Genomic DNA, 12,689 nt, shown 5'->3' with positions numbered 1-12,689 from the left:
GGGAAGTAGAATTACTGGCTTCAATGTACTCCACTGTAACCATAGGGAGGTAAAATCTGCCATCTTTGATCTGCTCCACTACTGCTTAGGGAGGTAAGATCTGAAATCTTCAATCTATTCCACTGCTGCCTAGGGAGATAGAATTACTGGCTTCAATGTACTCCACTGTAACCACAGGGAGGTAAAATTCACCATCTTTGATCTGCCCCACTACTGCTTAGGGAGACAAGATCTGAAATCTTTAATCTATTCCACTGCTGCCCAGGGAAGTAGAATTACTGGCTTCAATGTACTCCACTGCAACCTCAGGGAGGTAAAATCCACCATCCTTGATCTACTCCACTACTGCTTAGGGAGGTAATATCTGAAATCTTCAATCTATTCCATTGCTGCCCAGGGAGATAGAATTACTAGCTTCAATGTACTCCACTGTAACCTCAGGGAGGTAAAATCTGTCATCTTTGATCTGCTCCACTACTGCTTAGGGAGGAAAGATCTGAAATCTATTCCACTGCTACTCAGGGAAGTAGAATTGCTGGCTTCATTGTACTCCACTGTAACCACAGGGAGGTAAAATCTGCCACATTCGATCTGCTCCACTACTGCTTAGGGAGACAAGATCTGAAATCTTCAATCTATTCTACTGCTGCCTAGGGAAGTAGAATTACTGGCTTCAATGTACTCCACTGTAACCATAGGGAGGTAAAATTCACCATCTTCGATCTGCTTCGCTATCTATGCAGGAAGACAAGATCTGCTATCTTCAACCTACTCCACTGTCTCCAAGGGAGGCGAGGTTGGTGTCTTCGATCTATTTCACTTTCGATACAGGAAGACAATATCTGTTATCATCACTGATCTGTTCTCTGGGGAACATGACCTGTATAATGAACCTAATTATGCCTAATGATTAGGATGACATGATCAAAATGAATCAAATGCTCCTAACTAGACAGATGTGAATGGTGTTTGCATGAATGCAAAATGTCATGAAAATGATATTTTAACGTTTGAGTTATTATTACTCCAAGTTTATTAAGGTTTCCTCACTAATGAGCTATAACATATTCTTGCTCAGCTAGCATCTCCGAAAAACACTTAACCAGATTGCCCCCCACTGTAAACCTCCAAGTTTGATCCACTGAGATGCAAAATATGTACCATCTTTCTCCTGTTGTAACCCAAGAGTAAAAAGATTCGGCCTTTTCTCAATCCTCTGCTATCACAATTCAATGATACAGGATGTGAAACTTTTTGGTCTCTTACACCATTCCCAAGGTGTTGTACCAAATGCTCATGCACAAATGAAGAAATCTTCTCCAAGAACAATTTCTTCATATTACTCGGTAATCATTACTTGCTTGTTCATTGAAGTTTTATCACCAACATGACATCCTGCCATTTTGTTCAATTAATACTTTAGACAAGAAAATTCAAAGGGATAGTCTTAATTTAGACTCTTCTTTATCAGATTTCCAACCTGGTGCGTTCTAAACAATAGTCATGTTTGAGGTTCTTATATTATTCAAAAACTTCTAGAGTAATATGCAAAACTTCCATTGTGAAAGTTTTATTAGTCTATTGATCATTATTCTAATGCAACACGCTTGCAAGAGATTATAACAATGGGTAGGAATAGAATTGATTTAGAGCATGACTCTGAAATGAATAGATTCTCAAAGATAATAAAGATGGATAACAAAGAAAATGATTTAGGAATGCATATCTTGGCAATAAATGAAGTGTTCCAAGAATAACAAAAATGCTATAAGGATTAGGTGCCCCAGATATCGCAGTTTGAACTTCTCTGTACAGACTCTCTGAAGACCATTCTGAGTTTAACATGTGTTTAGGAGATCTATAGTACTTTGTCGATGCCCCAAGATGTCTCTTATCCTTTCCTATTGAAATTCAGGTATAGCAAGACCACTGCATGCCCCACTCTGATCAGTATTTGAACTTCTCCAATAATCTCATGTCCCATTCTGATCAATATTTGAGCCGCCCTTTTTGGGTTTTCAACTCAAATCCCCTTTGGTCTAAGGCGCCTTTTGCGGGTTTTCACCTTAGCCTCTCCGTTTTTACAATTTCATTTTTCAATTTCATCTTTTCATTTTCCACATCACTTTTTTTCTTTTTTTTTTGGACTCAAACTTCCCTTTGCGGGTTTTTACCTTGGTCCTCTCCTTCTTTAGGTGGAGAATTTCCTAACTGAGTCTGAGTTTACAGGACTTTACAGGTTTATCATCTATCTCGCTCAAAATCAAAGCTCCTTCGGAAAAAAACCTTCTCTATAATCACAAGGTTCCACCCAATTTGGCATCCGTTTCCCTCCATAATATTTTTTGTAGATGGAGGATCTTCAACATTTGGTCACCCTCGTGGAATTCTCTAGGATAAACCTTTTGTTATAGGCTCGCATTATTCATTTCTGGCACATCTGACCGTGATGAATAGCTTTTAGCCTTCTTCATTCTATCAAGTTCAATTGATCACATTGCGATCGGATCTATTCTACTTCATCTAACTTGCTCAGCCAATACCCGGAGAGAAAGAATTTCAACTTCAATAGAAAAAACCGTGATGAACTAAAGAGAGAGGCACTGCTCCGGTAGAGTTTTCACTGCATCATTCATGATATTAATCTTGAACATACTGCAAATTTCTGATATCGTGCTGTTGTTCAGATTGCAATGACGGCGCTTAAACCGGGTACATCCTGGTATCACCATGCGAAGGCATCTTTGAATGCTTGAAGTAACCCAACAACGTATTACTTTTTCGGTCATGCATGTTCCCTCAAGGTCACAGTTTCTATTGTCTCCTCATGAGGTAAAATTTCCTTCCTGCTCTACCATCCTTAATAAGTCCAGAAATAAGCTACAATTTATGTCATCTTCAAATATGTGAGATCCTTCTAAACACATGTCTCACTCAAAAGGAGATTCTGGGTCTGTTGCAGCATCACTCATGTCATTGATATTTGGGGACCCATAGTGGGTACCGAAGAATATACGAAAGAATGTATGGGTAATATGAATAAATGAATGAATAATCTGGCAGAAAAAAATTGAAAGAATGGAAAAAACGTAAAGAATGAAAGAACATTTGCTCAAAGATGATTGCAATAATGTATTTCATTAAAATAATAATTTTTAGACGTGAGCCAATCTCACAAAGTAATTCTTATTGCTTCTAGGCTGAAAGCAACAAGTGTGTTCTGAACATTGCTCTAACAAAATCTAAATACTACAGAGTTTCTTCTGCAGTCCAATTATTTAGAACACTCTCAGGTTTACAAGGGCGAATATCTGACAAGGTCCCTTCTTTAGTTGTTTATTGTATAGGTCCCTGATGTAAACACCTCCAAACACCTCTTCATATATTGCATCCACCCTATTGTCAATCCTGATTAGGATGCGGATTTTTTTGCACTAGATGAGTCATCAAGCTTGACAACATTCATGTTGATGAGTTTTTCGACTAGCTTTTTGAAGGTAATGCAATTCTCGATTGAGTGCCCTGTAATTCCCGCATGGTAGTCACATTGTGCGTTCGCATCATACCACTTAGGATACGGAGGTTGTGGGGGTTTTAAGTAGGAAGGAGAAACAACGTGTGCATCGAATAAGCTTTGGTACAGCTCCTTATACGACTTCGGAATTGGTGTAAACTGGAGCTTCTCAGTACCTGGTTTCACTCCAGATTCCTGTCTCAATGAACTTTGTTGACTAGCAACCCCCTTTCCTGGATGACTTACAGTAACTGATTTAGAGTAACTTGTGTTGTTCACCTCATTTTCTCTTCTCCTTGAGACTGATCTCTTGTTACTCTCTCCAGCCTCAATCTTCCCATTCCTGATGGCGTTCTCAATCATCTCGCCATTCATGACTATGTCAGGAAACCTTTTTGTGGCACTTCCTAACATATGTGTAATGAACGGTGCCTTCAGGGTGTTAATGAACAACATGGTCATTTCCTTTTCCAGGAGCGGTGGCTGAACTTAGACTGCGACCTCCCTCCATCTCTGCGTGTACTGCCTAAAGCTTTCGCTCGGCTTCTTCTCTATGTTCTGAAGGGTGATTCTATCAGGAGCCATGTCTGTCACATGACTATATTGTTTCATGAATGCTTGTGCCAGGTCTCTCCATGAACCAATCGTGGTACGGCTCAACTGATTGTACCACTTAGATGCTGCCCCTGCTAGGCTATCTTAGAAACAGTGTATTAATAGCTGGTCATTGTTAACGTATCCAGCCATTCGCCTGCAGAACATGGTGATATGAGCCTCTGGGCAAGTCGTCCCATTGTAATTCTCGAATTCTGGCATCTTGAACTTGTGAGGAAGTACCAAATCTAGAACTAAACTCAGCTTTTTTGCGTCAATGCCTCGATAACCCTCAGTGACCTCCATCGCCTTGAACTTCTCCTCGAGCCACCTACACCTTTCCTCTAACTGTTTCGATAACTCCTCCTTCATTCTTTCCTTCTCAACCACTTCATCAAAGTCAGGATTGGCAGAGTTAACAGGATTATTTTCAGGATTAGAACCCGGCCCAGTTTGGAAGTTTGAAATACCAGCCAGAAACTGCTGAGGCATGATGGTGACAGTTGATTTGTGCGGGTATTCAGCTTGAGTTCACACATGTGGAGGGGTGAAACTTGGAGAATAGAGAGGTTCATCATCATTTCCCTCATCGATACTTGCCATGGGGCCCTTTCCTTTATCACTTCCCCTAGTTATCAGTTGGGTTAACTTTGCCACTATATCTTCTTGGGATTCTCGCATCTTCTCAGACATCTCTTGTTTCATCTTATCTAACCGCTCCACCTGTAGCTGAAGTCGGTCTTGCATCTCCTTCTGACACTGTTCGAGTTTTTCCAATCTCTGATCCATGTCCTTAATCTTTGCTCGAGTGCCGTAACGGTGCTTGGTCGGTTGGTTGGTTTCCAAGTTAACTGAGCAATGATTTTAGTTAATTAGGATCATTTAACGGTGTCTAATGCATATGATGTAATGAAATGCAAATGCATGAATGCAAAAAGAGACGTTGATTCTGGTTCAATTCTTTACTAGAAAAACTTTGCTAGAAAACAAATATTTTTACACAAAGCGGATATATATACGGCTTCACCCTCGTACTCCAAACAAAGACATCGACCATTCAGGTATTAAGATGTATCTCGCAAATTTGAGCTCCTTCTTGTTTGATCTAGGTCGTAACTCTCTGTTCATTATCTTCTTTAAGAGGTTGAAACCTTTGATGACTTTTGACTAATCTTTGGCAATTTGAATCCTCTGGTCATGCAGCAAAGTCGTATACTCCTCTTGTTAGGTTTTTTCATGTCATGCTTTCTTAGACTATACTCGGACAACCGTATTATCTTCCACCTTATCAAGAAACCCGTTTTCTGTGGTAAGTTCTCTATTTAACAACCAAACATGAATCAACATCTCTTTTCTATAACGAAATGCCATGCAATCTAAATGCTATGCAGTCAAAGTGAAACACAAAAAGTCAGTATCATGCATAAAATCATAATTCAATGTACACAGGAAATTATAAAAGCACCTATTCAGGACCCTTCTAGGGTTTGGTATAGCTCTACCTAGGGTAAGTTCCTAAGGTTTACTATATGAGGGTTATTTTCTAGAGTAAGGGTACCCGAACCATCAGATTCCTCGATCCTCACCCATTATAGGCTCATGTGGATCGAGTTCAGTTCAGGGGGATACATTTCCCTATGGCTGCACGGAGATGAAAATCTCACGAAGACATAGGTACGGATGTATCCCGGAAGCGGTCCACTACCCTGCACGGAGGTGAAAACCTCACGAAGGACTAGTTTCTCGCTCCCACTTAAAGGGGCAACATTGACCATGCAATGCAAAATGAAAATACAGATCAACCGACTTGATTCAATCCTGCAAATGATGAAAATCAATAAATGCAAAACGAAATCATGATTTTTAAAAAAAATTGACTTTCGACAAAAAGACAAAGCATAATCAATTCATGGCTCGACTCTCAAATGTCCCCAGTGGAGTCGCCAAGCTGTCGAAACCGTTTTTTGAAAACAAAAATTTTAGCTATCGACTTTAAAGATAAAACTGGAGTCGCCATCGATCTTTTATTAAGGTGTGATCGGCTCACCTTAAAAATTATTTTGGTCTACGAATTTTGAAGAAACGAGTTCGGGAGTCAGTTACGCACGAGGAAGGGTTAGCACCCTCGTAACGCCCAAAATTGGTACCATATTAACCATTTAATGTCTTAGTGTCGGAGGTTAAAAAGATTTTGAAATCAACTCAAATGATGAAATTTGAAAAAGGATAATCAATTGTTCAAGTCATGTAAAGAAATCGAGTCCCAATACGTTAGGGTACAATTCCTCAAAATCCCCGAACTTTGAATATCACTTTTATTTTATGTGAAAATCTTCATTTTGAGAAGGTAACATGCCACACCCAATACGTTAGGACACAACAAGTTAAGTTCCCAAAAATGATTTTTATACTCATGCATTTTGAATAAAGAATATCCTCGGCCATTTAAGATCATCAAAGAAAATCAGAACCCAATACGTTAGGGCTCAATTTTTTTTGAAAATCCCAAACTTTGAATATTTCTTTTATTCAAAAAACTTTGTCAAGAGAAAATAATTTTGATGTTTTGACAAAACCAAATATATTTTCCCTTTTTTTTCAAAAAAAAAAGATAAAAAGTTAATATACCTCATAAAACAAATACTTTAACGTCAGCTAAATATATATATTTACAACATATGTATATGTACATAAATAAGTACAACATGTAAGTAAATTTGGAAATACGTGTATGCATATTAAAACACATACAGTATACTTATAAAAAATGAAATATGTAAAACTTATAATAACTTCTAAGAAAATATGCATGTTTATTTTACAAAGAAAATACATGTATGTGTACACATGAAAATTCTGAAAGTAAGATAAAAATATAAAAATATGTATTTGTGTATATATTTAAAATAATAGAAATGTATAAAGCATATATATATAATATTAAGTATATAAAAGTTAAAAAAATGTATGTATATGTATATATATTTACAAAATAAAAAAATACAAAATTGAAACTAAAATATAAAAGTATATATATATAAAAGTTAGGAAAATGAAATATAAAGCATATGTATAAAAATATATGTACGAATAAACGGGTAGTATATATATAAGAATGCATATATATATTATATAAAAACAATGCGTGAAGACTATAAGAAAAAATATGTATATACATTATATAAAAATTATGCATGTGAACGAATATAGAGATAATAATTTGTAATAATGATAATATATATAATATAATAGTGATAATAATAGTAAAAAAACGAATTAAAAAAAAAACGGAAATTAACAAAACGAAGGACTAATTTGCAATGCTTGCGTTAAATGAGGGGGCTAAAATAGAAATAATCTGCCTTCCTAAAACGCTGCGTAGCAATGGGGATTAATTTGAAACAAAAATAAAATGTGCAGTAAAATTTGAAAGAAATAAAAAAATAGTTTAAAAACACCATAAAATCAGAAGGACTAATTGCAGAAATAGTCCATTGAAAATAAAAAGGCGGATGGTATAGGCAAAACGATGCCGTTTTCGTTTCTTCTTTAAGTTAGCCAAAACCTTAAAAAAAAATTCTGCTTGTTTTTTTTGTGTTAAAGAACAGTGGTCTGCTAGGGGTTTTTTTAACCCCCTCCCTCCTTGCGCCACCGTTCGAGCCTAGTGCCCCATGCCCCGATTTCGCCGGAGAAGACACCGGCTCGACAACTCCGGCGACCAGGTAAGTCTTTTCCTTTCTTTTTTTAAATGAAAAATAAAATAAAATAAAAAAACTAAAAGAGAAAAAAGAAAACAAAACGAAACTAGGAATAAAAAAAATCCAAAAAAACCACCTTTTGTATTCGGAAATCGATAAGTAAATCTCTATTTTCTCTCTGTTTTTCGTATCTAAACTGTAATCCCCCTCCTTTTTACAGATTCGATAATGGCTTTAAATAGCCGAAAATGGGAAAAAATGAACCCAAATCCAAAGAAATCTCCTATTTTTCGTTGGCATATTGTTGTTTTTGTTCCATTTTTTTTGCTGTTTTGTTTTGCGTTTGTTGCTGTAGGTATTGCTAGCGCATGGAGCGGCGCATGTTGGGGAGGTTCGTGGCGCGAGATTCGCGGCGGTGTGCGAGGGTGAGCTGCGGCAGTGCTGAAGCAAATAGGCTCCTAGGGTTTCTGTTATTTTGTTTTTTGTTTGGGCCAGGTTTAGTGGGTTGGGCATGTTTGGGCCTATTTATTTTCTTGGGCCCGGGCATATTTGGGCTTGTACACCTGCCATAGCAAAAGATTCTGCAAAAATCGAGGCAACCGCCATACCAATCAAACCTCGACATGAGACTACAATTCGAACCTCAACCACTACCAAAAAAAACCTCCCAAAATCACGAATAGGTTTTGTTTTATTTGTTTTTTTAAAAAAACTGTGTTTGAACTTGTTTTTTAAAAATTCTGATGACTTTGCTTGAAGACTAAAAAATAAAAAGATACAGGACATAATTCTTGTTATTTGGATATAACAGCAGATAGTATAATGGGGCCTTGCAAATTAGATCATGCTGAGATGTTTAGCTTGAATGTTAGGATCCATGGCCAGCCTTGAGTTTCGCATGAGCATAATTTTTGAATTTTACTAAGGATACGTATATTCATTTGTAGGGTTAACTGTATGATTACTCGAAAAAATGAGTTCCTACAAAATTTCAACTTAAAATAATCAATATTAACAACTAAAAGAAGAGTATTAAGTAGCAGAAAAGGGATACTCACAAAGGGATTATGAACAAACAAGCCGATTCAGATAAAAAAAAATCGGATTGAGAAACCAATTATTCAAGAACGTGAAGAATTGGAAAATACAATGATTAGGAACAAAAACGATTACCATCTTTTTATTTGTCGACAACCACTTGATTTTAAGTCTTAGAACATAAATTTGTCGGAGAAGAAGACATACCTGGACCCTCCATTGAATCCTCTTTTGTTTTTGTAGGTGATAAAAAATTCTGATGATAATAGCTTTCTTAGTCAACTGAAAAAGAAAACTAAAAAAAGGGGGAGATGAACGGTTTTTTAACTAAGATTTAAGGTTTAAAATTTTTAATTAATTAAATTTATTTAATTAAAAATCTATTCTCATCCCAAGTTGGCACTTAAAATCTAGTTGGACTGCCACGTAGGATTACCGTTAGGAAGATAACAGAACTTAACGGAAGAGTGATCACTTCGTAACAAAATAATAACATAAGTGACTAAAACGTAACATTTCAAACATAAATGACTAAAATATAATCTGAAGCAAACAAAAGTAACTATTTTTATAATTTATCCTTAAACCTAAATGAACTAGTCTTCGATGAAAACAATGCCTTATGGGTGCATTCCACTCCAAATAAATCGCCCAACATTTAAAAAAAAAAAATTAATATCAATAAAAAGACCCTCAAATTCTCCGCCTAGTTTACTCCTCTCGTATAAATTTCACACTTCCTTGTTTAATTTATTTCCATTTTGTTTTAAATAAATTTCATTTTCTTTTTTACTTTCGCCGCTGCAAGTGCAAATCCAATGGCTGCCATCTTCCAAGGAGTTGGGGCGGCTGCTGCGTTATCATCATTACCCTCCAATTCTTTCGATTCCAAAAATATTCTTTTTTCTCCTCGTAGATCCTTCTCCGGTTCGTTGTTCTTTTTTCATTTTTCATTTTCATTTCAGATTTTTTTTAAAAAAAATTGTTTTTGAATACTGTTTTGGTTCAGTGAGGAAAGCGCCGAGCTTTGTGGTAGTCAGATCTGATGGAACCATGAACTTGGATTTGAACCCTAAAGGTCGAAGGGCTCAACAATTTATTGCCAATGCAGTTGCGGTAATGCTTCCTTTTTATTCCCCTCTCTCTGTCTCTTCGTTTTCTACGTTTTGAAAATTCCTAGTGTCATTTCCTATGATGTTACTAATTTAATTGTATTTTGATTTTTTTAGACCAAAGAAGATAGCTCCGCAGCGTCGTCATCTTCGAAACCAGGGTAATTATTTTCGATTTTAGAGTTCAGAATTAACTTTTGAATTAGTGTTACATTGTTGTTAATTGCTCTAATTTTGTTAAATATGAAAGATGTTGATATTATTACTGTTGTATTAGGATGGTATTGCTCAATTTTTCTTACTTTTCTGCCTAAGACATAACCCAAAGCTTGCATTGATATTTTGATTCTTTTGTATTATTTTATAACTTAGTCTTTTTTTTCAGTTCATGCCTTGGTTTTGACGAACTTTTTTTTTCCTCTTTTCATTGCAATCCTGCAACTTTAGTTGAGATGCATGCTTAACCAAGTCTTGCTCATATTATGGTAATGTTCATGCATTTTATACCAGTCAGGCATTAACCTCTTTCTAACATCAGTACAGTCTTTCACAAGTGAATTTGTTTTTCCATATCACTGTTGTTGTTGGCTTATAGTAGGTCTTTCTAAAATGACTGATTCATTGCAGTCTGTCTACTGTCATCAACTGATTGTCAGAGGCATATGCGTCAAAGGTTGAATGGGTGTCACTTGATTCTTGGGTGTATGCTTGCATGTATCTATGTCTGTTTCGTGTTTTGCAATGGAGCTATGTTCATCATTAATTTTTTTTTTATATTCATACTTGTCACAATCATGTCTTTTGTTTTGTTATTTTATGAAAATTGTTGGAGTGATATAAGTAACTAGATCTATATTGTATCCCAGGCATGAGCTTTTACTTTTTGAAGCTCTACGAGAGGGATTGGAAGAAGAAATGGAGAGGGATCCCCGTGTGTGTGTCATGGGTGAAGATGTGGGTCACTATGGAGGTTCCTACAAAGTGACCAAAGGACTAGCCACGAAGTTTGGGGACCTTAGGGTTCTTGACACCCCTATTGCGGAGAACTCTTTCACTGGCATGGGAATCGGAGCTGCTATGACTGGCTTGAGACCCGTTGTTGAGGGTATGAACATGGGATTTCTCCTCCTTGCTTTTAATCAGATCTCAAACAATTGTGGTATGCTTCATTATACGTCTGGTGGCCAGTTTACCATACCGATAGTTATTCGCGGACCTGGTGGTGTTGGACGGCAACTTGGTGCAGAGCATTCTCAACGCCTTGAGTCCTATTTTCAGTCAGTACCTGGAATTCAAATGGTTGCATGTTCAACCCCTTACAATGCCAAGGGATTAATGAAGGCTGCTCTCAGAAGTGAGAACCCTGTTATACTTTTTGAGCATGTTTTGCTTTACAACCTCAAGGAGAGAATCCCAGATGAGGATTATATCTGTAATCTTGAGGAAGCTGAGATGGTAAGGCCTGGAGAACATGTCACTATTCTAACCTATTCAAGGATGAGGTATCATGTGATGCAGGCAGCAAAAACTTTGGTGAACAAGGGTTATGATCCTGAAGTAATTGATATTAGGTCATTGAAACCATTTGATCTTTACACCATTGGTAACTCAGTTAAGAAGACACATCGTGTTCTCATTGTGGAGGAGTGCATGCGGACAGGTGGTATTGGTGCTAGCTTGACCGCTGCCATCACTGAGAATTTCCATGATTATTTGGATGCTCCAATCATCTGCTTATCTTCACAGGATGTGCCTACACCATATGCTGGAAGATTGGAGGAATGGACTGTAGTTCAGCCTGCGCAGATTGTGACGGCGGTTGAGCAGCTCTGCCAGTAGTTGTGATAGCAGTAATAGTGATTCCATAGTTGAAGTTCTGTTAATCTTGTCGTGGTTAGTAAGAAAGCAGTTCTTTTGCAACATCGTTTTCGATCTCTAATTCCTGTTCCTTGGCAATTTTGTCAGTTCAAACTTGCAAGTTTTCATCAAGTTGAGGCCCTTGTGATCTTGTTCTTTCTTGACTAAAATGGCAAGTAAGGTCCTTAAGCAATAGTTATAGGTAGAATTATGGAAAATAGCTCTGTACTTTCCGAGATCTGATTGATAAAATATATTTATAACTCGTTATGAGGGGTATTCTGAAACCATGAGATTGGTGTGACCTGAGCAAAATGTTGAGGAGAAATGTGGTGGTTAAGCCAGAGAAATGAAGGAAATCAAATTGATAATGTAATTCGGTGCACCAATTATCTACGAGGGATCTTGTCTAAAGAAAATTTCTATGATTAAATTCAGTCTCACTCTTGTATCTTTAATATGAATGGTTCTCTAACAACCTTTCATACATCAATCAATACAACTCTCACACACAAAAGGCTATCCACTTATCACTCCCACAATAATTCCATGAAAAATGCAATAAAAAGCATCTAAATTCAATATTTTATCTTCCAAGGCTTTTTGAATCTCTAAGAACTTTATTTAAGGTTTTGTTTTTTTTATTGCTTACCAAAATTGCATTTAGGGTAAAAAACGCTTTTGGTAAGCAAAGCTAATTTTAACTCGCTTTTAAAAAATGTTTTTGAACCAAAAAAGAAAAAAAAATATTTTAATTTTTGATTTTTTTGGAAAAGCCAAATAACATTTTAACCATTTTTTATATTTCAACGTATGTTATGTAATATTTATTAAATTTTATTTCAAATATATAACATTATATATTTAAATTTGTAA

The 12,689-nt window shown here is 36.5% G+C and overlaps 1 protein-coding gene and 1 long non-coding RNA gene across 2 annotated transcripts; both read left to right on the top strand.

Moving 5' to 3' along the window:
- Window positions 1-7,424: 7,424 nt before the first annotated feature.
- LOC107901881 (uncharacterized) lies at window positions 7,425-8,614 on the top strand. Its single transcript, XR_001685483.2, has 2 exons — window positions 7,425-7,830; window positions 8,162-8,614. It is a non-coding gene; the product is annotated as an uncharacterized lncRNA (long non-coding RNA).
- An 875-nt stretch (window positions 8,615-9,489) lies between these two features.
- On the top strand, window positions 9,490-12,100 carry LOC107901882 (pyruvate dehydrogenase E1 component subunit beta-3, chloroplastic). The gene is made up of 4 exons (XM_016828048.2): window positions 9,490-9,771; window positions 9,854-9,960; window positions 10,074-10,117; window positions 10,823-12,100. The coding sequence occupies exons 1-4, from the start codon at window positions 9,663-9,665 to the stop codon at window positions 11,793-11,795; spliced, it is 1,233 nt and encodes a 410-aa protein (XP_016683537.1). The 5' UTR covers window positions 9,490-9,662; the 3' UTR covers window positions 11,796-12,100.
- Window positions 12,101-12,689: the final 589 nt, after the last annotated feature.

This window comes from Gossypium hirsutum, chromosome D06, assembly GCF_007990345.1.
Source record: "Gossypium hirsutum isolate 1008001.06 chromosome D06, Gossypium_hirsutum_v2.1, whole genome shotgun sequence".
NCBI lineage: Eukaryota > Viridiplantae > Streptophyta > Magnoliopsida > Malvales > Malvaceae > Gossypium > Gossypium hirsutum.
This window is presented reverse-complemented; position numbering and strand designations above follow the sequence as displayed.